At 38.0% G+C, this 26,051-nt stretch overlaps 1 protein-coding gene across 1 annotated transcript; it reads right to left on the minus strand.

Annotated features, from left to right (window-relative positions):
• Nucleotides 1–2,995: 2,995 nt before the first annotated feature.
• LOC149439212 (uncharacterized) lies at nucleotides 2,996–25,604 on the minus strand. The gene is made up of 6 exons (XM_089659271.1): nucleotides 25,523–25,604; nucleotides 14,694–15,047; nucleotides 13,069–13,365; nucleotides 9,921–10,040; nucleotides 7,795–7,838; nucleotides 2,996–4,128 (listed from the first exon to the last, which is right to left on the minus strand). The coding sequence occupies exons 1-6, from the start codon at nucleotides 25,602–25,604 to the stop codon at nucleotides 4,072–4,074; spliced, it is 954 nt and encodes a 317-aa protein (XP_089515397.1). The 3' UTR covers nucleotides 2,996–4,071.
• Nucleotides 25,605–26,051: the final 447 nt, after the last annotated feature.

The raw sequence follows: 26,051 nt of genomic DNA on the forward strand, positions 1-26,051 counted from the left end.
CTTAATTGTATAGCCTGTTGCCCTCTCACAGGTCTTATACATCTTGACCCCATATCTGGCATGCTTGCTGGGGAGAAATTGTTTGAATACAAGGCAGCCAGAAAAATTAATGAGGGACTCATCAATGCAGATTTTTTGCAGGGGAGTATAGACATCTGCAAATTTTTGGTTAAGGTGATTTATGAGGGGCTGAATTTTGTGGAGCCGGTCAAATTTAGGGTCACCCCAAGGATGACAGAGTGTATTGTCATTGAAATGCATAAACACATTATACTCTCATATCTATGCCTGGCCATGGCAGCAGAGAACACAAGCATATGATGAATCGGGTCTGTGGACTATTACAACCACAATAATTTAAATTCGGAAACCGTAATGGGTTTCCATGCGAATGGTCTGGCAAGGTTTGAATTTGGGTTGGCGGCAATTAATTGTTGTGCATATAAATTGCTTTGATCCACAATCAATGCATACAGATCCTCCGTGAAAAACAGCTCCAAAAAATCAAGGGGAGTAGTTACATTTCCTGTTTTCACCTGAATTCTGGGTTGGGCAGTGAATGGGGGAAGTACAGGTGCTGCAGAATTTGTGGGCTGCCAATCGGGATTTGAAAGCACATCCGGAAGGATACTAGGGGCTCTAGGGGCCTGAGTGTAAATTCTTGGTGGTTGTAGGACAATACTTGTGCTCACCACCGCACCAGCTTGAACTGCACTTATTGAACTCGTCACATCACCAAGTGATACTGCAGAGCTGGTATGTGAAAGACCAGGATGTACTAGGCCGCTGGTGCTTGCCAGTTCACCAAAAGGTAGAGTGACACTAGTACTGGCACTCTGCTGCATATGAGAATCATCAAAATTTACCGGCAAGTGCTAACAGAGATCAGGCCTGATTCTGGGAACACTGCAGGTTTGGTTGCAATGTATCAAGTGACAGTGACCTACTGACACTGCACTTGCTGGGGGAGAAAGAGGAGTAAGTGTTGGGGCTAAACACATGTCCATGATTCTCTAGGTCAACAGGAAATGCGTTTAGTGATGCTGGACAATATTTAACCTGGAAAGGTCCAATGGATGGCAGTGCAGGACGACATGGAACTTTTTTAATATAGCATAGTGGGTTGAGTAATTGGAATTAAAAGAAAAAAATAAAGCTGGAGATGGGCATTAAAAAGTTTCACAACAGAAATGAACCTGTGCTTTGCCTATTTGCCTATTTTGGGTAAAGCAACAGGGCATACTTGACGAGTCCTATTTGGATCATACATTTCCATTATTCCCACCCTGCTTATGTTGACAGTGCTGAATGCCTGAGTGTCTAATCACCAAGCACAGTGCTACCACATGGAAGGAAGGGGAGTGAAATACATTCTCTCCCATGATGAAAAATACTGGGTATTAGTCTTTCTTTCTAGTGGTGAGCAAGAAGGTGGTAGTTGGAGGAAGGGGGTTTGAAGTGATTGGGTGGGAGGGAGCTGGGCATTTTTGTTCCCAGAAAATAGACACACTTTTTAATAACTGTCTTTAAAAAAAAAAAAAGTCTTACCGCCAGGTAAAGTACGGTGGTTACATAAAAGAGCTTCAATCCATGTGAGTAGAAGGCTTAGGATAGGTTTTGTTGTAGCCCCAACCATTTTGCTCTATAACATTTAACAAAGTGGTCTCAGAATTTCCTTTACTACAATTTGTTGACCCAGAACCACATACCAAAGTCACAGTATAAATGTTGTAACATGTTAATTATACATAGCTATGTTGACCACCTGGCACAGAGATGTAATGGTGACAAGAAAAGGGCATTCAATATTGATTGTGACAATATGGATTGGAATAACTCTAATATTGTTATTCTAGTAACACACTTTTCTACTCAACTCAGGTTCCTGGTATTGGGAGTTTTGCCAGGTAAAGAAGGTATTGATGGTTGAGCAGAGCCAAGATTTAAAGTGTAACTATGGGCAAAATAAAAAGACATATCATATAGGAGGTCAAAAATATTAACACAACAGTTTTTCTGAATCACACCCTCATAACACAGAATTATTATTTGTTGATCCTACCAATAGATCTTTTACTCTTTCCACCTTGTGCAGGACCAGGTATCAGGTAAATGTGGCATTTGGATGGGCTGGGGGAAGCCATGGAAAAAGGACAGTGAGTTTACAACACTCAATTAGTATCCATGTGGCTTAAACAGTTTTTTTCAAAACAGAAAAAATAAAACAACAGGACAGCAGTTGCTGCTCAGTAATAAGCACCATTGCTGTCCAGCAACGTTTGTCAGGTTATTCCTCTATGAGGTCCTCATATAAATCAGTGAGGTTACTGGAGTCCATCCACATTTTATCCTGTGTTGAGCCCTGATAAACGGGAGTTGTTTTGCCCCTTGTATTGGTTGTTTTTATTAACAATTAAAATGAACCTTGAATATTTTTTCTGATTTTGGTCTGGTTCTCCTTTCTATATTGTCATAGTTTGGGTTCCCTATTGGCCATCTCCAAAGATTCTGATCACATTGAGAGTGCTCAAAATACCATATGGATTGAAGGCATTCCAGGAATTTTCAGGTGCTGCAGGGATACAGTATATTGCTCATGGCTTTGTATCCTATTCGAATCTTTCATTTTATTTCATCACAAACTTTATTAAAATAAAACCATTACAAAGCAAAAGGGGGGAAGGACCCAGAGGGCCTTAACCAACAACATAAGAAGTGAAAAGTATATTGTATGGACGGAAGCATTCCCAAGAACATTGCACATTACAACTTGTCATTGAAAAGAATAATGCGTCTCCTATATTGTAAGCTCTAACGGGCAGGGCCTTTTGTTTCCTCTTGTACCAAGTTGTATTGTAACTGTAATGTCTACCTTCATTTTGTAAAGTTCTGCGCAAACTGTTAGCTCTATATAAATCCTGTATAATAATAATAACAAAGCATGCATAGGATAACAGAATATACACCAAATGAGAACAAAGCATGTGAAACCAACTCAAATCTTTCATTTTATTAGACTAATCATAGTTCTAAAAATGTTCATTAAAAGAGAAAAAAAAACCTCCTGGAGATCTTTTAGAGCCTTGATACATCCACAGACCTTGATATTCAATATTTTTCAATGCATTTTTCCATACAATATCCTGGTTGTCCCACCCATCAGAACTTTACATATATTAAAAAAATATTGTATTCTTCCATGGTGATTGTGGTAATGGGGACACTGGAGGATTTGACATGTTCCTTGAATCTATTGACTCGATTTGTCAGGAACCATGAAAAAGGAAAACCGAACCATTGGTGGAGTATTTAGGACGTACAGTTCCTCTATGCACTCCCAGAGAAAAAAACAACACGGAAGAATGAAAAAAAGTAGTAGTAGTACACAAAGGTAACCAATGGTATATTTACATTGGGTCACACATCCTGTAGCAACAAGTAATTGCTAGCTAGAATGTGTGAAACTGTAGACGTGCAAAAGATAGTTCCTAACTGCCCACATAGACCTTTCATTTTAATATCTTAACATTGTGCAGACAGTTTGTTAAAAGAAGTGTATTTTGTGAATATATCCATTTATTAAAAATAAAAAAGACCCATTTATACTATTGTGTCATGGTAATGCACTCATTGCCTCAACCTGTGGTAATGTACATAACATGTATTACTGTGTTGCAGTGCTATTCATTATAAATGGCACCACATCTCTCGAGGGAAAACATCTGCAAATACTTGGAAGAGGCAATAGGTATATTAGGGGTGCTTACATGTAATTAGTAAAGGAAATTGTTTGGTCCGGACTGACCCAAAGAAACTAACAATTTAAAGTGAAATTAATCTAGAGTTAGGCTTTAAATAAGGTCAAAATGAGAGTCATTAGATTTTCTTACAAATTCAAGAATGAAACAAGTTACCACACCTTATGATTTATTAATTACTAAATGCTGTACTTTGCCTATTTTTGTTTTCCTTTTAAGGCGTCACATGAAAAAATAAGCAGCAGAGGTGAAGCTGCAAAAAAGTGTATCTCGGAGTTCCATTGAATTCAGGTGCAAAGTTGATGGGGTCTTGTTAATTTTTTTTGCTATTCCAATGATGTATCTGCAGTTCTGCATAGGTGATGCCAACCTACATGAACAAAAATAACATTGAAATGACAGAGAGAAGATGCTAGCCATATCCTATACAGTAGTTGCCCAATGTCCCCAGCATGAATGGACCATCCCATTTAAAGCTTGAATGGAGAGAGTATAAAGAAAACATGAACTCTGAAAGCTGTGCCCAAAAAAAGGCAGGCCAAGAGCAAAGGACTAGGTAACCAGTTTTGCCTATGGTCATCTGAGAGCTGATGTTTTCTCCAGGACTGAGTAGCCATGCCTGTGTCTCTTGTGTGGAGGCAGCCATTTTGGTAAAGGAAGGGCTTTGGATCCTCATGTTAGAGCTGCCCCCCAACCACCACTACCACCAATGACTGATGATCTTATGAAAGATAAAATATTAATCAACCTGAAGGTTAAGTTTAAGAACCACAAAATAAATGAGGAACTGAAGAACAAGGAGACCCTTGCACAGCAGCTTTCTCTCTAGAAAGGAGAGCAGTGTGCAGCACAGCAGTGATATTACCAAAATTTCACTCCAAATCTCATGGCACTAGTAGTTGCCTTACAATCAGGGATGATCCCAGGTTCATTCTGAACACAGAAATTACCTGTATTTCTGGCCCAATAGGGTGCAGGCAAGAGATTTTGCATCTTACAGCTGCAAGTACAGTATATACAAAGCTATGTGGCTGCTCCTGACATCATTGATCTAGTACATTTACAGTCAGGTCCATAAATATTGGGACATCGACATAATTCTAACATTTTTGGCTCTATACACCACAACAATGGATTTGAAATGAAACGAACAAGATGTGTTTTAACTGCAGTCTGTCAGCTTTAATTTGAGGGTATTTACATCCAAATCAGGTGAACGGTGTAGGAATTACAAGAGTTTGCATATGTGCCTCCCACTTGTTAAGGGACCAAACGTAATGGGACAATTGGCTTCTCAGCTGTTCCATGGCCAGGTGTGTGTTATTCCCTCATTATCCCAATTACAATGAGCAGATAAAAGGTCCAGAGTTCATTTCAAGTGTGCTATTTGCATTTGGAATCTGTTGCTGTCAACTCTCAAGATGAGATCCAAAGAGCAGTCACTATCAGTGAAGCAAGCCATCATTAGGCTGAAAAAACAAAACAAACCCATCAGAGAGATAGCAAAAACATTAGGCGTGGCCAAAACAACTGTTTGGAACATTCTTAAAAAGAGGGAACGCACCGGTGAGCTCAGCAACACCAAAAGACCCGGAAGACCACGGAAAACAAGTGTGGTGGATGACCGAAGAATTATTTCCCTGGTGAAGAAAACAGCCTTCACAACAGTTGGCCAGATCAAGAACACTCTCCAGGAGGTAGGTGTATGTGTGTCAAAGTCAACAATCAAGAGAAGACTTCACCAGAGTGAATACAGAGGGTTCACCACAAGATGTAAACCATTGTTGAGCCTCAAAAACAGGAAGGCCAGATTAGAGTTTGCCAAACGACATCTAAAAAAGCGTTCACAGTTCTGGAACCACGTCCTATGGACAGATGAGACCAAGATCAACTTGTACCAGAGTGATGGGAAGAGAAGAGTATGGAGAAGGAAAGGAACTGCTCATGATCCTAAGCATACCACCTCATCAGTGAAGCATGGTGGTGGTAGTGTCATGGCGTGGGCATGTATGGCTGCCAATGGAACTGGTTCTCTTGTATTTATTGATGATGTGACTGCTGACAAAAGCAGCAGGATGAATTCTGAAGTGTTTCGGGCAATATTATCTGCTCATATTCAGCCAAATGCTTCAGAACTTATTGGACGCCGCTTCACAGTGCAGATGGACAATGACCCAAAGCATACTGCAAAAGCAACCAAAGAGTTTTTTAAGGGAAAGAAGTGGAATGTTATGCAATGGCCAAGTCAATCACCTGACCTGAATCCGATTGAGCATGCATTTCACTTGCTGAAGACAAAACTGAAGGGAAAATGCCCCAAGAACAAGCAGGAACTGAAGACAGTTGCAGTAGAGACCTGGCAGAGCATTCCCAGGGATGAAACCCAGCATCTGGTGATGTCTATGCATTCCAGACTTCAGACTGTAATTGACTGCAAAGGATTTGCAACCAAGTATTAAAAAGTGAAAGTTTGATTTATGATTATTATTCTGTCCCATTACTTTTGGTCTCTTAACAAGTGGGAGGCACATATGCAAACTGTTGTAAATCCTACACCGTTCCCCTGATTTGGATGTAAATACCCTCAAATTAAAGCTGACAGTCTGCAGTTAAAGCACATCTTCGTTTCATTTCAAATACATTGTGGTGGTGTATAGAGCCAAAAATGTTAGAATTGTGTCCATGTCCCAATATTTATGGACCTGACTGTACATGGCTATGTATCTCCCATCCACATTGGAACAGATGTAAACATGTAACAGCTTCCTGCGGCTTCCTGTGTACTTGGTTTGGATCAAGTTGATATCATAAACCAGCTGATCCCTAATTACAATATACCCTATGAGACTGAAGTCATGGGCAGATCCTAGGAAGTACACTGCTATTTTTCAGAAGGAATTCAAGACAAAAGGCACTGTAGATTTTACAGGGTACTGATTATGCACTTTCTAGATGATCCCTAAAAGACAACAAATCTTCATTTTTTTTTTAGTTCAGGTTCACTCCAAATTGAAAAAGGTGCAGCTAGGATGATTATTGTGTCAGCTGAGGTCCAGTACCAAATTTGTTTAATTCTGGAAGTAATGGCTACAGAGGCTGTAAATCTTTTAGACACAAGTGCCTATCTTCCAATAGGAATTGCAAGAATATGAAGTGAACTGAAAATCCATTCAAGGGTAGTGAGGAGAACGCATAAGAACATCAAACATCCAATCAGGTGCAGAAAATGTTCTTCTAAATTCACTTACAAACGATTGGATTTTAGAAGTTTACATGGGTTCACTTCACTGTATATCACGTCACAATTTAATAAATCTGGATATGAGTTTGAAAAAAATTGTCATTTGTTTATGGCATACTAAAAATGGCCCCGGACTTAAAAAATAGTGATGCTATTACCCTTCCCTTTAGACACACTGTACATCCTGTATCCCTGGGTAGTTAACCTTTTCTAATTGTCCCCATGACCATTGCCACTGGACCTGAAGATAATGGGCAAACCATTATTTGGATTGTTACCAGAGCAGAATTACAGAGGAAATCTTCCAATGGGGATATTTGAGTATCATCTGTCCTTACTTTGGAGATATATTCTCTGATTTCTTCTTGCCTTTGTTATAGAAGCTGGAAAAAAAATCTGACTTTATATACAATTTAAAGTTTTCTTTGCATGGGGTCTAGCAGTAATGAGAAATCATATGATCCATCAATCCATTTATTTCCTTGTCTCTCTACATTCTCAAGCTGTTGAAACCCGCACCCGAACATTGGGGTAAATGGAATATTGGAAAGTTGAATTCAATAGCAATATTTGATGTAGATCCTTTTGGTCTGTAGATACTTGCACAATTCTTGAATTATGATTGGCTGAATTCCTAAATTGTACAAGTTTCTGTATAAGTCTGCTACATACTGTATATTCAGGATAATAAGAAAAAAATCCATAATTTGAAGATTCACAACTGGTCCATGGATTATCATTTATGTGAATTAGTACTAATCAAAGGGAATTTTTTTTATAACAAACTGATTTTACCTCATCATTGGTGTCATTGTTCCTATATATATACTTTTCTTTTCCTGGAACAGAGCAAAATCAATAAATCAATAAATGTATTCAAAGTACTTCTATTATACATCCGCTTGTTGACCCCAAAATTAATTACATACAACTTTATTTTTATAATCATGGAATGATTTATTTGGTCACATTATTTGTAGTATTGCTCTGCATTTGCCCTTTCATCTCTCTAGTCACCCCCATACTTAAAAAGGCCTCACTAGACCCCACCAAGCTAAGGCCCATCTCCTTACTCCCTTTTTACTCCTTGAACATCTAGTCTACAACCAGCTGAGCTGCCACATCATTGAAAATGATCACCTTGATCCCTTTCAGTCTGGATTTCGCCCACAACATTCCACAGAAACTGCTCTCCTAAAGCTCAAATGATTTACTAACAGCTAAAACCAATGGTCACTATTCCGTACTGTTACTCTTAGACCTATCCACTGCCACCTCAACCTCTGCAACATCTCCAGAATACACCCCTTTCTAACTAATGACACCACAAAGCTTCTAATTCACTCCCTGGTTATCTTTAGCCTCAACTACTGCAACTCCCTCCTCATTGGATTACCTTTACATAGTATATCTCCCCTTCAGTCCATCATGAATGCTGCTGCCAGACTCATCCACCTTACCAACCATTCAGTGTCTAGTACCCCTCTCTGCCAATCCCTCCACTGGCTTCCTCTCACTCAAGGAATACAATTCAAAGTACTAACAAGAACTTACAAAGTCATTCACAACTCTGCCCCCAACTACATCACTAACCTGGTCTCAAAATATCAACCAAACCGCTCTCTTCAGTCCTCCCAAGACCTCCTGTTCTCTAGGTTCTGTGTCACCTCCTCCCATGCTCATCTCTGTGGAACTCCCTACCCCAATCTGACTTTCCAGGCTCTCCCGTCCAATCGGAGAGCCCAGGACTGATCTGACCGGCGGATACTGCAGCATTGAACAGAGAGAGAGGAACTAACCTTGTTCCTCCCTTTCTGTGACCCAAGAAACTGGAAGCGAGGAGGATTTAGTCACTTTTGGTTTTGGTTCTTTGTTTACTTGGCTGTTAACGACTAACAAAGCAGCTGTTCAGACCGATCTGTGTCTGATCAGTTGCATTGGAGGCCAGAGGAGGGATATTGGGTCTAATAGACCTCAGATCTCTCCATAAAGAGGACCTGTCATGGCCCATATATCACAAGAGATATTGTTCATCTCTTGTGATAGCAATAAAGTTGATCAAAAAAAATTAAATGAACAGTGTAAAAAATTTTTTTTACTAAAATTATTTTTTTGAAATTAAAGTGCCCCTGACCCCCCGTGCTTACATGCAAATGTGAATGTATACATACATCCTGTACTCGTATTTAAACAGTGATCACACCACACTTGTGAGGTATTGTCGCGAATGTCAGTGCTAGAGCACTCATTTTAGCTCCAGACCTCCTGTGTAACGTGAAACTGGTAACTTACAAAGGCGTTTAAAGTGTAGCCTAAGTACCATAATTTGGTGTCTTCCATGGGCATACGCAATTTTAAAGCGTGACATGCTAGGTATCTATTTACTCTGTGTAACATCATCTTTTATTTTGTATTTTATTGGATATTATATTGTGTTTCTGTGCTATAACATTCTATAAAGTGCATTTTCCCCAAAATATTGTGTTTGAAAAACTGCTGCGCAAATACTATGTAATCTAAAAAAATTGCTTCACCCATAATTTTATTCTCTAGGGCCTCTTTAAAAAAATACATAATGTTTGGGGGTTCTATGTAATTTTCTAGCAAAAAAAATTCGATTTTTACATATATGTGAAAAGCTTCAGAATTGGCCCAGTAGTGGTTAATGTGAATTTTCACTTTGAAAACTGAATTTTATCTTATCTTAGGGAATGAAGTAAAACAAAGCAAATTTTCATTTTGCAAAGAATACCCATTCATGTGTAAAGAAAATAGTAAAAACAGGATTTTTGCTTGTACATGATTGGATATTTTAAGCCAGCACAATTTTATTAATTGGCATGAGTGAAAGTTCACACTGAAAGTAAAAATGGTAAGTCAACCTCATTGTTTTTGGCTATGAACTTAGACTACCACTTTACCTTGAAAGTAAAAAATCCACATAAGATGTGCACAAAGGATCACCAGCAGAAGAATTGTTCCAGTCAGGACAGATATCAAGAACTTTGAACACGGAGAGTTGTGTCCACCATCCGTAGCACCTAGGAAGGAAAGTTGAGAATGAAAACATGCTAAAACAAAGATCGTAAAATGAGGTCCTCACAGACCCCCTTCAACTCCTACTTGGAGCAATAACATTTATTTATTGCAGGTAGTTATGCAGCGCCTACAATTTACACAGTGCTTGACTTATATTGTACATTTACAGCAGTCCTTGCCTTCAGAGAGCTTACAGTCTAAGTTACCTATCTCACATGCATCTATACACATACTAGGGCCACTTTAGACAGGAGCCCATTAACCTACCAGCATGTCTTTGGTGTGTGGGAGGAAACCGGAGTACTCTCAGGAAACTACCATAAGCATAGAGAGAACATGCAAACTTCATGCATGTAGTGCCATGGTTGGGAATTGAACTGTTCATTCCATGGCTGTGCTGCAATCCAAGTTTTTTTTCCACAAGATTTAATTCTAGGTCTTTGTTCCTGGTCGTTCCTGGCTACAGATGAGCAACCTCTGATGAAACAACCCAGGCAAACAGGCTTTTTTTATTTTCAAGTCCCTTTTAATTCTTGGAGGCACTACACACTGGATCCTGACATAACATAGATGTTGGAACATTTCTTTTAAATGTTTATTTTCCAGCTCCCATAAAACAACTGTTAGTCACACAACACAATATTAATGGCAGTTCCCTGCAATAAAAGAGATACTATAAGATGATTTATAAATAATTACCATGCTCTAATACTATCATTCCACTGGAAAGTGTATAGTGCCTGTGCAAATTCTAGTAATATATTAAAAATTAATATATTATTAATTAACAACTCATGATTTAATTTGCCTTAATAAATTAATTTGTGATCATCCAAGTGTCACCAAATGTGTAATACTCGTATAAGTGTAAAACTTTTTATGAATATAATCAATATACATCAAAAATTAATATTCAATATATAAATAAAAAATACAAATTATTTTTAAAAATATTAAAGTCCAATGAGCATCTGTGCAAGAATAAATGTGTTCCAAAATAAAAAAAATTGTATATACTTTCCTTCCAGTTGATACTATAATCCTCTCCAGCAACCCTTGACTCCTATCATCACTCTGTTCCAGCACTTCTACAGCATTCGAAATTTCCTGGAGGGTTGCATGCCTGTGACCTCTGACATGTGCTATGCTAACTTCCACCAACCCTTATGTCCCTGCTGTGTCCTATAGTGACTTAGGAGTTTGCGGATGATACCACAGTTAGTAACTTTCTCAGCTATCTTCCATGAACTGCAACACACTTCCCACCTATGTAATGCACACGAGGAGAGGATGAGGGGTTCTAGAATCAAAATTTGTAGGGCATCCCAGAGTGACAACACTGTTCCTCCAAAGATACAGTAGCAGTGAGTAAACGTTGTCACCCTGTTACAGAAAGTATGTTACTGGCATCATTACCAGACGGAAGAAAAAAAATAATAATCATGCAGCACCATATACAGTATAAGGACTGGAAGACAGTAATATAATTTATTTTTAAACTATTGGGTTTAGATATACCTTAATGCTTTCACTGACTTAGAGCAAATGTGCAGGTGAAATCAGAACTCATTTTCTGCATACTTGTTCTAGGTCAGTGAATTCTTTGGAGAAAGATAACCAGCGAATTAGTATCTTCAAAGGAGATCTCTAAAAAAAAATGGCATCCTAAGTATTTTTATGTTTATAGGTAACTGGTAATCATAGCAAGCTGTATAAATGAAACACAAATGATGCAGCGCTACTACCATAAAAATTCTTCACACATAAATGAATAAGTGAAACAGTGCAAAATTAGTGACACAAATACACAATATTAAATAGTGCCGAAAAAGTCATAAATAATCACATGTGACAGGTGTCAATACGAGGTCCTAAAAGGACCAAATAACATAAATGGTGCCCCAAGTAATCCAATGGGATCCAATAGTGCTCCAAATCAAACAAGTAAGTCACAACAGGACTCAATGTGCTAAAGAAAAAACCTACCACCGGAACTAAAAATCAGTTCCCACCATATAACACAAAACACACGTGCATCCCAATAAACACATAAACTAAGAACTGATCATGCAAACAAACATGAATAAATGTATAAATATATAAAGTCCCGTGAAGTGTAAAACACCTGACAATATACAAAAAACCATATATAAAGTCCACAGCAATTCTTGAAGAAGGATAAAAAAAAGTGATGATAACTGTGCAGAGATATCCAAAAATGGCTGACTTGCCCGCTCACCTCCCACTTGCGACCCGCACAAGGTCAAAAGGCCTTCAGGATCACTAACACATGGACCCTGAATAGTAGGTAATCCTCCACAGCTCTCCACACTGACCTCCCCTCATGTACAGATTCCAGCACAGGCTCACAGGGCATCAGATCTCCTCTTCAGGCACATAAGGTGGCTGCAGCCACTTGATCCCTCAGAAAATATAAGTGAATGCTTGCATAGATTGATCACATTGATAGCAAGCTGAATGCAGTGGAACTAGGATAACAGAAAATAGAAGCACAGAGGGTTTTCAGTTTATTGGCCAGAATCAACAATCAAGGGTCAAGGGCAGTGGTCTCCTCATTAGATATAGGGGGCCCAAAGTGTGGCCCCTGGCATCACCGTATAGGAGCTCATAGTACTTGTATGTAATGCTATAAAAATGTCAATGTTTCAGGCCCTTTATACATACTGTAAGTGCTACCAATTTTTTTAAAATGACTGTATCTCATATTCTTTATAGTAAGATCTATTATAAAGGACAGATGAAAAAAATACATAACATGAAAAAAAAGAAAGGAAGGAAGGAAGGAAGGATGGACTGCTGTTGTCCTCTGGCTGCATGTTGAAATTGGTAGTCTTTAATCAGCCTGTAGCCTGTAATCAGAATGAGACACAATGTAGACATAGTATAAGGACCCATTCACACCAGCCCAATCTACTGAGATACATTAAACACATGCATGTAGCAATTTCAGCAATGTACTATACTGCATTGATGCACATTCAATGTCACTTTAAAAGGATATATGGATACCTTTTATTTTCCAGTGTATCTGGATAGGGGAGGAACTGATCCAGACTTCACAGGTCACATGATCTCCACTGTGCAAAATGTCCTTGGGAAGTGACAGATGATTCTGAAAAGTCCAAGTGGCACCAGTTCCCTCCCTAAAAATTATTCTGCCCTTGTAATGTGTTCCAGAGATGTTCCAGGTCATCTGAACTGTATGATGAGAAGTGATAACTATACAAGCCAGCTGGATAACAGTACTGGAAGGAAGGACATGAGAAGGAGCCAGGAGATGGATGGAACTGCTGAGTTTTGAATTGTCTGTGAATGAATAACAAGGTAATAGAATATAACAAATTAGTACTGTAATCCCCATGAAACACAAGCAGAGCTGAGAGTTCTAAATATCTGCCAGTCTTATATTAGACATCATCTTATAAGAAGTGTACCTAAAATTCAAGGTTAGTCAATTTCGGTTTAGGAACATTAGAGAAGTTGTTGGAAAGTACAGTTTTTAACTGGGTTGCTTCACAGAGATAAACCTGCCCTTTGGACATTTTTAGTCTGATGATAAAAACTATCTCCACTGACTTACCCAAGTCCACCATCCAGGTCCCTCGCTGGTGTCATTTCTGAGTGTTAGGGAATGAAAACCCATTGCCACAGATGTGCCTGTGCCAGATGGGCCCTGATGGTCCCCTCTCTTGTTGGCACCATTAAGACTCTTTTTTGGTCCTCCATACAAGCAGTGGAGGACTGAGCATTGTCACATTGTTTTTTTAATTTGAATACAATTTAAAGGCCACATACTGCATGGATTAGTTTGCTTGCTGGATGATGCACTCTCTGTGCAGATGAGTAAATATAGAATATAAGCAATCTGATTCCTCCATGTCAGATCTAAAGTGTAGAGATTGGACAGATGGTCTGTCCCTGAATGCAGAAACAGCAATAAAAGCTACATGTTAGATAAATCTATAGCTTTATCTTTGCTTTAGGTGCAATATTCAGCTCTTTATTACTTAGCTTTCTTAATACAACATGAAGGGCAATGGGTGCACCAGTGGACCAACTAATGCCTGATATCACTGGCCTAAACCACAAACTCATGACTTGTTTTATATACTATCAAAGCTAATTTTTCCAGCTGTCAGGATAAAAATGGTGGATGATTTAAGTCCATTTGATTAAAAAATGGCAAATAATGCAAAGCCATCTTTCTTTTTTACAGCAATCACAGTAATCTACCATACAAAGGTAAGGAACCATAAGAAGACAAGAGTTCTAGTAGGCCTTATAATGGGGATTGCAGGTGAAGGGAACAATAAAATTTTGCAAATCATTACTTTCTTGGTTGGGCCAATGGGCTAAAGGATGTTAAATTTGGGTCAATGGGTAAGAGATGTGTGTAGGAAAATAAGTGGTTAACTGCAGGTATAGGAGGTTAGCATAAGGAGTAGAAGTATAGGGTGAAGGTATACTTCGGGCAGGGTCCTATTATCTGTGCTAGGCTCTCTGTTGGAAAATAACAGCAACAAACTCTAAGCATCAAAAGCTAACATACTATTAAAGTGCTTAAGAAGAAATATTACTCCTATCTATAAAGCATTCATGGGTATATATGACTTATAGCAATGTGTTTTTCTTACCTCCGACAATTAGAGTTGTCCTATTCACAGATATCATTTGCTTGGCATTGGCTGTTTTATAATTTGTTTTACAGAAATATATTCCAGAATCACTTTTCTGAAGGTCGTATATCAACAGATTCACATTTCTTCCCAAATAAGTTGACTCACAATCATATTTATGGATATTTTTTCTCCATACACAGTCTCTAACTAATATTGGAACTTTGTCTGTTCTCTGGGGTATCCTGTACCAAGCAATGTAATTCTTTGCATCGAGCAGCTGATCCGATGTACAGGAAATTCTTGCTGTATCACCAGCTGGAACAAACAGGACATCTTGAGGCTGGTGCAAAACTGCTTCAACAACCAACACTACAAAGCAATGAAAAATTATCTATATGCCAATCTAATACAATTTATTATATAATACAATATAATCTAAAATAACATCATAATATACTGTCACATTTCAATATAAAATAATATTAGTAGTAGTATAGTATAATATATAATATAGTAGTAAATCCATCCTTTCTGATAAAAGGTAACTTATAGCATAAATCAACTATGTATATAAACATCATATATACAGTACATATATATATAAATTGAATAAAGCCTTTGTCTAAAGACTTTTAAACTACAATCCCTTTTTGCAACTACTTATATTTGAGCAGTATATATTAAGCTATGTTAAATATAAATGTTAAATATAAAAAGAAAAATAGTTTAACACCTTCCCGCCCAGCCTATAGCAGATTGACGGCTGGGGGGGGGGGCACTCCTCCTTATGACTGGGCGTCATATGACGTCCCGTCAAAAGGAGCTGCTCATGTGACCGCTGTGACCAATTGCAGCAGATCACATGTCAGTTGTATACAATGGGTGGCTTCCTGTCATGCCACCCATTGTATACAACTGACATGTGATCTGCTGCAATTGGTCACAGCGGTCACATGAGCAGCTCCTTTTGTATACAATTGTGTTGTTAGCTGTGATTGGTCAAAGCAGTCATATGGTACAGACAGGGCCAATTACAGCCAATCTGTATCATGTGATGAGCTTTGCCCAGTAAAAGCTAATCACAACAAAAGACTGAATGAATCAGTTTAATTCAGTAACAATGATTGCAAATATCAATGAAATACATTGGTATTAACAATCATAATGTGTAAAAAGAAAAATAAAATACTGATCACTTGCCCAGAGTAGTTCAGTGTTACTATGGTAATATTGTATTGCTTTGGTCACAGTGTGTTGAAAAAAAAATAGTAAAAAAAAGAATAAATAATATAATAAAAAATTTAAAAAATGGTAAAATTTGAAAAAAATAAAAATTAAACTATTATTATTTATTTTATTTTTTTTACATACTGTCACCAGTCAGTGTCCCTGACCACCGCCACACCAGTTATATAATAACGCTGTACTGGACTGGTGACAATATGTTAAAAACAAATTGTGATTTTTATTTTTTTAATTTCTACATTTTCCAAAAAATTGTAAAAAAAATTACAACCTCCAAAAAACTCACCCTGGCTCTTACTAAATATCTTGTACTGTCTATTTTCCAAAAAAGGGTGATTTGGGGGGTATTTGTACTATCCTAGCATTTTTGGGCCTCAAGAAATGAGATGGGCCATCAGTACATTAGGACTGATCAAGTGTCAGATATACCGTATTTTTTGCTCCATAAGACGCACTTTTTTTCCCCCAAAAAAAGGGGGGAAAATGTCAGTGCATCTTATGGAGCGAATATGGAGCGGCCGGTCCGGTATTTCCACCGCCGCCGTGTCAGAATACTGGGCCGGCCGCTCAGCTCTGCAGCGGGACCTAACCTGTTCCTCTATCCAGCGGCGCACTGTCTTCCCGGCTTCTGTAGTGTGGCCGCTCGGCTTGACAGCCGGGTGCCAAGTGCGCATGCGCAAGAAGCGGTGCTGTTTGTGAATGGTAAGGCGGCACCTGGGACACATGACAGGTCCCAGAAGCCGCCGGTCCAATCACAAAGCGCAGCGCTTCTTGCTCATGCGCAGTGGGCACCCGGCTGTCAAGCCGAGCGCCCACACTACAGAAGCCGGGAAGACAGTACGTGCCTGGATAGAGGAACAGGTAAGGTCCCGCTGCAGAGCGGACACTAACTAAAGAACAACTCCGCGGAAGTAAGAGCGGGTACCTGTCAAATTCAGGTACCCGCTCCCCCCCCTCCCCAAAGGTCAGCAGTCATCACTTGTACTGTCCGCAGTCTCTGGTCATCTCCTGTACTATGTCCGCAGTCTCTGGTCATCTCTTGTACTATGTCCGCAGTCTCTGGTCATCTCCTGTACTGTGTCCGCAGTCTCTGGTCATCTCCTGTACTATGTCCGCAGTCTCTGGTCATCTCTTGTACTTTGTCCGCAGTCTCTGGTCATCTCCTGTACTATGTCCGCAGTCTCTGGTCATCTCTTGTACTTTGTCCGCAGTCTCTGGTCATCTCCTGTACTATGTCCGCAGTCTCTGGTCATCTCTTGTACTTTGTCCGCAGTCTCTGGTCATCACCTGTATAATGTCTGCAGTCCATTGGTTCAGAATATTTTTTTCCTGTTTTCTGCCTCTAAAACCTAGGTGCGTCTTATGGTCAGGTGCGTCTTATGGAGCGAAAAATACGGTATATTACATGGTTTGTGGACTCTATAACTTTCCTACAGACTAATATACAGCAATTTGGGGTATTTTCACCAAAGAAATGTAGCAAAATACATTTTGAACTACATTTATAAATACAATTTTATTTGCAAAATTTTATAACAGAAACAAAGAAAAAATAGTTTTTTTTTCAAAAGTTTCAGGGTTTTTTTTGTTTATTTAGCAAAAAATAAAAAACTCATGGTGATTAAATACCACCAATAGGAAGCTCTATTTGTGTGAAAAAAAAGATAATTTTTTTTATGGGTACAGTGTTGTCATTCAAAGTGCGACAACAATGAAACCTGAAAACTGGCCTGGGCAGGAATGGGGTAAAAGTACCCTGTATTGAAGGAGTTAAGTTATGAAACTTGAAGAGGGGTGGACTCATGCGCTGCCAAAGATATAAAACACCTAATTAGATTAGAATGGATGAAACATAAGTAGATAAGGTGGTGTAGCGCTAATAACGTAATCATTGACATAAAAAATTAATAAAGGACTCTATATTAAATAGGTGAATTAATATTATTATTAGTATTATTATTATACAGGATTTATATAGCGCCAACCATTTGCTCAGCACTTTACAATAGACATAAATTATACAAATGAATATAGGTGTACAGTGGTGCACCTAATGTAAATCCCAAAAACATGCCATCAAGAATGTGACTAAATATAAATGATAAGTGATTTAAGTGAAACAAATATTAACCAAATATAAATACATGTGATCATAAATGAGCAATATACATAAATCATATAGCACAAAGTCCCAAACGTATAACTGTGATGAATCAATCTTCGACCGTGAAAATGAATACGTGCTCAAGTGCATGGTTGATTAACCGTGGGCTGTATGGAAGCTGATCATGTGTCCATCCAGAGAGTGAGATTCATCCCACCTGGGACTAACTGGTGATTTGTTATGCCTTATGACTCCTTGAGGGTCAAAGATTGGAGGTAAGCGTGCACGTTAGACGGTGACAAATGGTTTGATGTACTTGAGCATGTATTAATTTTCACGGTCAAAGATTGATTCATCACAGTTATACGTTTGGGACTTTGTGCTATATGATTTATGTATATTGTTCATTTATGAACACATGTATTTATATTTGGTTAATATTTGTTTCACTTAAATCTCTTATCACTTATATTTAGTCAAATTCTTGATGGCATGTTTTTGGGATATACATTAGGTGCACCACTGTACACCTATATTCATTCATAAAATTTATGTATTCGCCCATTTAATATTGAGTCCTTTATTATTTTTTATGTCAATTATCACATGTTATTAGTGCTACACCACCTTATCTACTTAAGTTATGAAACTTGCATGATGTATATCAACTAGAAAATATCTGGATCCTCATTGCATAAACAAAATTGGTAAAGGCACAAATATTTATCCAAAAATGTATGATTACAAAAAGTTTACTTAGATATGCAAATACGTGGTTTGAGGAGTTCTAACTGCCCAAAAATCCATCCAATTAAAAACTGAACAATTATTGTGAGTTTGAATTTTAAGATCTGTGTATTGGCTCCAGTGTGGTCAGTGCATTTGAAGGGGGTCTGTTGGTATAAAACGCTTTCATTCTACTCTGGCCAGAAGGTAAGGATACTGTATGATTTCAGTGACTGTATCCTCACAATGCATGTAACAACTTGGAGAATCTATATCAAATGAAAAGTACAGCTCCCTTTGTCAGTGAGGAAAAAACATAGGCAAAAATATTTTTTTAAAAATTAAAAAAAAAAAATCAAGTAAAAATAATATTTACTAGACACATTCAATTCTTTAGAATCAACTCTCTATTCACAAATAGATAGAACAGAATCTCAGAGATTCTTTGCAGGACCTGGACCACAGCATTCTAAAAGATTCAAGCACCAGTTATATTTATTTTAATATTCAGTAAATAGTAATGGAAGTTATTTACTGAAGCTGCATGATGCAAAATCTGGTGCAGCTTTTCAGAGAAACCAATCGGCTTGTAGGTGTTATTGTCAATGCTTAATTGAAGCCCATTGGCCACCATGCACAGCTTAAACAAATTCTGAGTGGTCCAGTTTTAGTAAATCTCCCTGAATGTGAAAAATTCTGTACACTAATTGTAACATTATTCAACAATTGTTTGTACTAAAGCATGGGATAATGTTCAGTTAATCACTTTATTCATTGCATCATATACTCCAGCATTTGATTGAATGATTAGTTAATAACTCCTAAAAACATATAGAGGAGACTTGTTTGGTCACCGAACTAGTAAACCAGTAAATCCTTTTAGCATGGAATAGGAAAACAAAATACTAAAATGAAGGTTGACTAAAGACAAATAAGAAACAATTTGTAAAATAAATAAATTCTTAGAAGAATACTGTATATACTACATACAACAAATATTAATAACATAAATTTATATAATTACATCAATATATAATATTTTTTCAAAATGGTGGATAACTAGAAAACACTTAACATGTATACATTTTATGTGTTCTTTTTCCTGAATAACATAATCTATATACTTCAAAATGCTGCATAGGCAAAGCTTTCTACTTTTCTTTCTTGATATTTAAAATTACCTTTAAGCATTTTACAAACAGTATAAAATAAGAAAGCTTTTTATAACACTAGTATATTCATCGTACTATTAAGGTACATAATGTCACATGACTTATCTTTTGTAAAAGCAGAGCACATTTACTTTTCTTATTTTTGTCTATAAAAAAATGTAATATTTTGTCACTCTTTAAGATTTCTATGATTTGCTTGGAGAAAAGCTTTTTCTTGTCAGATTACAAAACACACAGAAGAGAAAACACAACAAAAGAGCAAATAAAAAATTGCATGATTTTGTGGGAAACAAAATGTGATTTTCAAACAATAGCATAACTCAACAATTTAGGTCCAACTGTTTAGTCTCATAAATGTTATACAATGATATTTGTGTATGTGTATCTGTAGGCTGTATGTGATTTATAATGTGTAAAAAATGCCACAAGCACTTTCTATAGGTATTTCCTTATATCACAAAATAATAGAAAACCCGTGCAAAAGAAAATAGAAGATGAAAACAAAAGTACAACTAATTTAATAAGCTCTAAGCATAAGGAATATATTTTAAGAAGAATCTGATTAAATGCATTTTCTTACCTCCAGAAAAAAAGAGAAACTCGATGATAGACATCTGAACTTTACAGAAGAGATTATTAAGATACCCTTTATATTTCTGTATGTATACTGTTCTTATATATTTTTTTCCACCGGAAGCTTGTGGGTTTGAGAAAGCAAAACTAAATCTGCGCCCTCTAACAATACAGCCCATGTACTGAAAAATTAGATTTTTTTCTGAACTACACTTGCTGGTTTGTATTGTTACAATGGCACTAGAGGATGTTTTTAGAATACAAGTGCCTTTCTAACATGGGTAATATAGTAATTCTTGAAGGTTGCAGCCAGTGCCGGTAGCCCATTAGAGCCTCCCTGCCATTCATGGGGTAACTGGACCTTACACTTATCTGATTCTATATGCTCTACTGTTGCGATCTTGGCTTGTGTTCTGCATAGTTGTATACAGTGCAGAGCGAATATTCTGGTCCCATTTAATCCCTGATCATTGTTGGAACAATGATCCTAATCAAGGTGAATAGTTCTCTTCTAGATCACTGATTCATTTTTATGTATCTTAGTATGATCATGATCACAGGAGATGTCTAATTAGAATACTTTAGATCTCAGATGTCCAGCTTGAAGCCCTTTGGCACCTATTCTGTGGTCCTCAAAGCCCCTTCAGACAGCAGTCCGTTCTTTTTATTTTGGTGCCTACTGGAGCCAGTGAAGGAATAATATTCTTAAGGTTTATGTCTGGTATTTAAATAATTTTGGTTTACTTCTTTTGTATGCTTACTTTTCCTGAGCTATTAGTCCCTTTTATAGATTTATATTGTTATACAGGTGTATCACTATAAATTAGAATATCATCAAAAAGTTAATTTATTTCAGTAATTCAATTAAAACACAGAGTAATATATTTCAAGCGTTTCTTTCTTTTAATTTTGGTGATTATGGCTTACTGCTGGTGAAAACTCAAAATTCAGCATCTCAGAAAATTTGAATATTACATAAGACCTATAAAAAAACAAAACAATTTTTAATACAGAAATGTTGGCTTACTATTAGTGAAAAGTACGTACAGTATGTATACACTTAATACTTGGGACTGTTTTTGCATGAATTACTGCATCAATGTGTCGTGGCATGGAGGCGATCAGCCTGTGGCACTGCTAAGGTGTTGTGTAAGCCCATGTTGCTTTGATAGTGACCTTCAGCTCGCCTGCATTGTTGGGTCAGGTGACTCTTATCTTCCTCTTCACAATACCCCACAGATTCTCTATGGGGTTTAAGTCAGGTGAGTTTGCTGGCCAATCAAGCACAGAGATACCATAATCATTAAACCAGGTATTGGTACTTTTGGCAGTGTGGGCAGGTGCCAAGTCCTGCTGGAAAATTAAATCAGCATCTCCATAAAGCTGGTCAGCAGAGGGAAGCATGAAGTGCTCTAGAACATCCTGATAGAGGGCTGCACCGACTTTGGACTTGATAAACCACAGTGGACCAACACCAGCAGTTGACATGGTTCCCCAAAACATCACTGACTGTGGAAACTTCACACTGGTCCTCATGCAACTTGGATTCTGTGCCTCTCCATTCTTCCTCCACACTCTGGAACCTTGATTTTACTTTTATCTGAAAAGAGGATTTTGGACCACTGAGCAACAGTCCAGTCCTTTTTCTTCTTAGTCCAGGTAAGACACTTCTGACATTGTCCCTGGTTCAGAAGAGGCTTGATACAAGGAATGTGATAGTTGTAGCCCATGTCCTGGATACATCTGTGTGTGGTGGCTCTTTGGGCACTGACACAGCCATATTCCACTCCTTGTGAATTTCCCCCAAATTCTTGAATGGCCTTTGCTTCACAATCCTCTCAAGGCTGTGATTATCCCTGTTGCTTGTGCACCTTTTTCTACAATACTTTTTTTCTTCCACTCAACTTTCTATTAATATGCTTGGATACAGCACTCTGTGAACAGCCAGCTTCTTGAGCAATGACCTTCTGTGACTTACCCTCCTTGTGGAGGGTGTCAATGACTGTCTTCTGGACAACTGTCAAGTTAGCAGTTTTCCCCATGATTGTGTAACCTCCTGAACCAGACTGAGGGACCATTTAAAGGCTCACCTTTATAGGTGTTTTGAGTTAATTAGCTGATAAGAGTGTGACACCAGGAGTCTACAATATTGAACTTTTTCAAAATATTCTAATTTTCTGAGATACTGGATTTTGGGTTTTCCCTAGCTGTAAGCCATTATCATCAAAATTAAAAGCTTGAAATATATCACTCTGTGTGTAATGAATCTATATAATATACAGTAAGAGTTTCACTTTTTGAATTGAATTACTGAAACAAATTACCTTTTTGATGATATTCTGAAATGTAATATACTAAAATATCAGTCTAAGCTGGGATGGGACTTGGACCACATTTCGAATAATGGGGTATGTCATGAACAAAATCTTTCAGGGACACGAGTGGAGCCAGACTATCCACACAACTCTGCATACAATTTTTTTTTACAGTTTCTTTTCATTTATCTTCATTGCAATCTCAAGGGGTGTAACAAGCCCCATGTTGTGATAGCATGGGCAGGTGACACATTCTCTTAACAGAGACATCAGGGGTCTATTAGACCCCTGATTTCTTCCTGCGCTCTACTCCACAGAGTGCACTACATTAGTTGGGGAATGGCAGCTCTGAAACTGGAAGTGATTAAACTATCATCACTTCTGGCTTCATTACTCGTGGAAGGGATTGGAAATGAATATTCCACAATCTCTTCCTGCTTCACAGATGGGGAATTTTTCAGTTATCCCAGGATCCCCAGAAGAATGGGAGAATGCAGAAACCACTGCAGGGGGCAGTGGTGGAGGGGGGACGTCTGTCATTTTCTCTACTATAAAAGAAATCACTTTTACTAAACAGTCTAATGCTGGCTGAAAAAAAATAATACCAAGCTCATGGCTGCAGCCATGACTTCAAGTGGTCAAAAAAACAATGTGGTCCTATACATAGCCACATTGATACATGAGGCACAGGTTAGCTTTAGGATCTTTATATTAGCCATGTGGCTAGAGTTTTAAAATCTAATTGGATTTGAATCATTGGATTTAAATCGATTTAACTGTTTAAAAAAAACAAAAGTTACTTTCCCGGCATGCCGAGAATGAGAACAGTCACATTTTCTTGTGCTCTCAACTAAACTGTCAACCCATCAAATGGATGTGTCATAACCAATCAACACACCACAAGGGGACAAGAAGTGCTATATACATAGTAGGCTAATGTGATAATCATGTACTTATATTCACCATCACACTGTGCTGCTGGGAATCCACTGGATAAATGGTAATGGGCGTGTCCATATGTCCACTGTAATGATAAATCTTGCTTTCAGTAGAGATCCATAAAATATGCATTTTATTAAATAGACATGTTGAGCGAAACAGTTATAAACGTTGAAATGAATTGACAATATGCAGTAATTCCTATGCAGATAACCAAGCACTGGATGTAAATAGCCATAGGAAGGTCACATACCGGCCGATACTCGCCTCAGGAATTTGGCTAGCATAACCCCTCTGAAATCACACAGGTGGGCCCAGAGATGTTACCGGCTCTACACCAAGGAAGGAGGACCAGAAGGATGGCAACCCTGCAGGTTGAACCACACACAAACCCAGGAAGGATAGACCCAGACGTGACATCAGCGACCAGGCGACAGACCAAAAGTGTTAAATACAGATAAGATTAGTGCCACACTAAAATCTATTCTCCACTTAATATAGTGAGTGCTTATTAATAAATTTCACAGTGCACACACCTATAACAAACACAAATGATCCAAAGGCTATATCCAATGAAGGATAATAAATTATAATACACAGTGCTCACACAGTGCCAAAGTAAAAAACAGTGTCCTCTAAGTTGGAACAAACTCTTAGCAATGTCCTTTTGTGAAAAACAATATAATCATGCAGTGTAAAATGGTGATATATCTGTGATTGTGTCAAAAACACTTCTCCTGGTAACGGCTAGATTGCCTCCTCACCTCCTCCCAGTGACCCCAAAGGGCCAACAGGCTTGCAGGATCTCCCTGGATCCTTGGTTTATAATGGCCAGCAGCTTCCTTCCTTTACTGGGTCTCCAAGATTTTTTCTGGAGAATAATAGCTCACCAATCCAGTGAGCCAAGAAGAACACATCGGTGAGGAGGGAAGACTGCTTTGAAATGTGAGTGTTACTCTTTAACCTTTAATAAAAGAAAGTGGTTGGAAATACTGCACTTAGAGTTTCTTCTTGGCTCACTGGATTGGTGAGCTATTATTCTCCAGAAAAAATCTTGGATGTCCAGGGGCGATAGGAGCCCCAATAAGGAGACCCAGTAAAGGAAGGAAGCTGCTGGCCATTATAAACCAAGGATCCAGGGAGATCCTGCAAGCCTGTTGGCCCTTTGGGGTCACTGGGAGGAGGTGAGGAGGCAATCTAGCCGTTACCAGGAGAAGTGTTTTTGACACAATCACGGATATATCACCATTTTACACTGCATGATTATATTGTTTTTCACAAAAGGACATTGCTAAGAGTTTGTTCCAACTTAGAGGACACTGTTTTTTACTTTGGCACTGTGTGAGCACTGTGTATTATAATTTATTATCCTTCATTGGATATAGCCTTTGGATCATTTGTGTTTGTTATAGGTGTGTGCACTGTGAAATTTATTAATAAGCACTCACTATATTAAGTGGAGAATAGATTTTAGTGTGGCACTAATCTTATCTGTATTTGATCACTATATATGAAGGAGTATTTTCATTTTATTTTTAGGATTATATTTAGCATATTTTGGCACTTATTTATATGTTAAGAGCGCTACACTATTTATTTGTTTATCACTAACGCTGTTTTGGTATCAGTTTTTGAGTGTTGGCAGCTTTAGACTAGGTTGCATACTTCCATTCTCATAGCGCTGGAGGAACTCTGACCATTAGACCAAAAGTGTTGTTAACATCCTGGCTGCTGAGACAAAGAAGGATGGACCACAGGACATTCTCTCACCAATAGGATGATTCGTTTCAAAGCTCTTGGCTTCCTTCTCAAATCGTGGGTTTGTGTGTGGTTTCACACACAGGGACGCCATCCCTCTGGTCCTCCTTCCTTGGTGTAGAGTCGGTAACATCTCTGATTACCCTTAATTACATTTTAACTGAAAATAACTGTCACTTTTTTCAGATTAAGGACCCTTATCCTCATATGTTAACTTTTGGAATTAAACCTAAAATCCTTTGTGGTGGCAAGATAGACTATAGGTGTTAAATTTACCTATTTTCTTTCCTAGTAGCAACCTGAACATTGTTTAAATAATGATAAAGGTTAGTTCAAGGAAGTATTGTGATTGATATACATCACAATAGGATTATTAAGCTACTTAGGAAAGCTATATTCATTACTTTAAGAGTATCCAGATCACAGAAAATGTAATACATTGTTTCTTATCAATATGCCTATGTAATGGCTCCATTAGTTTTCTTTTTTCAGACTTCTTTCCTTTATTTTCACCTGGTGATCCTGCCAGAAGAGCAGCATT

Source organism: Staurois parvus, unplaced genomic scaffold (genome assembly GCF_062004578.1).
Source record: "Staurois parvus isolate SC_StPar_1 unplaced genomic scaffold, SC_StPar_1.0 ptg001146l, whole genome shotgun sequence".
Classification (NCBI taxonomy): Eukaryota; Metazoa; Chordata; class Amphibia; order Anura; family Ranidae; genus Staurois; species Staurois parvus.

Excerpts from the sequence above, each read along its gene's own strand:
- LOC149439212 (XM_089659271.1), bottom strand. The coding sequence starts at position 25,604 with ATGGCGTCCCTGTGTGTGAAACCACACACAAACCCACGATTTGAGAAG. Across the intron at positions 10,041-13,068 it reads GATACACTGGAAAATAAAAG|GTGCTACGGATGGTGGACAC; the intron begins GTATCCATATAT and ends TTTCCTTCCTAG. Across the intron at positions 4,129-7,794 it reads ACAATGACACCAATGATGAG|GTTGGCATCACCTATGCAGA; the intron begins GTAAAATCAGTT and ends TTGTTCATGTAG.